Source organism: Sinocyclocheilus grahami, unplaced genomic scaffold (genome assembly GCF_001515645.1).
Source record: "Sinocyclocheilus grahami isolate Dianchi unplaced genomic scaffold, SAMN03320097.WGS_v1.1 scaffold4800.1, whole genome shotgun sequence".
Lineage (NCBI taxonomy): Eukaryota > Metazoa > Chordata > Actinopteri > Cypriniformes > Cyprinidae > Sinocyclocheilus > Sinocyclocheilus grahami.
In genome coordinates, this window is record NW_015509667.1 from 1 (window position 1) to 1,030 (window position 1,030).

At 33.2% G+C, this 1,030-nt stretch overlaps 1 protein-coding gene across 1 annotated transcript in view; it reads right to left on the reverse strand.

Moving 5' to 3' along the window:
- Positions 1–214: 214 nt before the first annotated feature.
- The window catches only part of ddt (D-dopachrome tautomerase), a 2,473-nt gene continuing 1,657 nt past the window's right edge, over positions 215–1,030 (reverse strand). Inside the window, exon 3 of the mRNA XM_016263105.1 lies at positions 215–977. Within this exon, the coding sequence (XP_016118591.1) occupies positions 804–977 (174 nt within the window). The 3' untranslated portion in view covers positions 215–803. The remainder of the gene's footprint in view (positions 978–1,030) is intronic.

Consider the following 1,030-nt stretch of genomic DNA (forward strand, 5'->3'; position numbering starts at 1 on the left):
GTTTTCACAGTATCACTAATAAATAGTATGATTTCACAATTACAATGTATTTCATGTTTATTTGTGTGCAAGAAAAGTGAGTGTTCTTCTTTTCTTCTTGAACCATGAAACGCATACTGTAGATCCAAACTGCTTGTCTACCCTGGAAGCAAATGCTACCCACATCATCCCAAAACTCCTGAATGAATTACACAGATGCTTTATTCAAGAGCGTTTTCATTGTTTTTCCATTTAATTTTTAGCAAATTTCTGAATCCATGTACTTGACAAACACAGCTGATGATAAAGACAATTAGTGAGAAAATACATTTTGTGTGCACTTATACTCTGTGCTATAATGCAACTGATATCTGTGTAAATCAAAACTCACTTTTTGTCCTGAGCTGACTACATGGTTATGGATATTTCTATGGCTTTTGTAAGCTGGTCATTATGGTCTGATTTGACCCGTAGATGTGTTTGACAGATGAACTGATTGATTGAATATGGCACGTTCTCTGGAAAAGTGATTAACACTAAGCAATTCATACAATTAACTATATAATATAAATGCATCAACTTATTTTCCGTATTGTCTAAAAATAGACACATCCAACCCAATATATTGATTTCCTATCAAAATGCTAAATGCATTTTATATTTATTTTAGTAAAGTGATTATTTTTAAATCACAGGCTACTGTTCAAGAAAATCAGGAAATATTCTTATTCCTATAAGAACAAAACGGTCCTATAATCCAGGAGCAATGCGTGTCCGGCTAGTTGAATCCCAAACAGGAATCACACATAAAAGACTGTGAAGTCTTATAAGAAACTCATCACTGTTCCTTTCTTTCCAATCTGCCATGGCTCCAGAGGGTAGAACAATATCAAAATACTGCAAGAGCGAACACAGAAGAGAGAAAAAATCAGGACATTATATTTTATAACACAAACAATGGCTTGATCAAAAGTCCCATTTAAAGGGGTCATATGATGCTTTTTTAAAAATATCATTATTTGGTGTATTTGGTGTAACAGAATATGTTGAC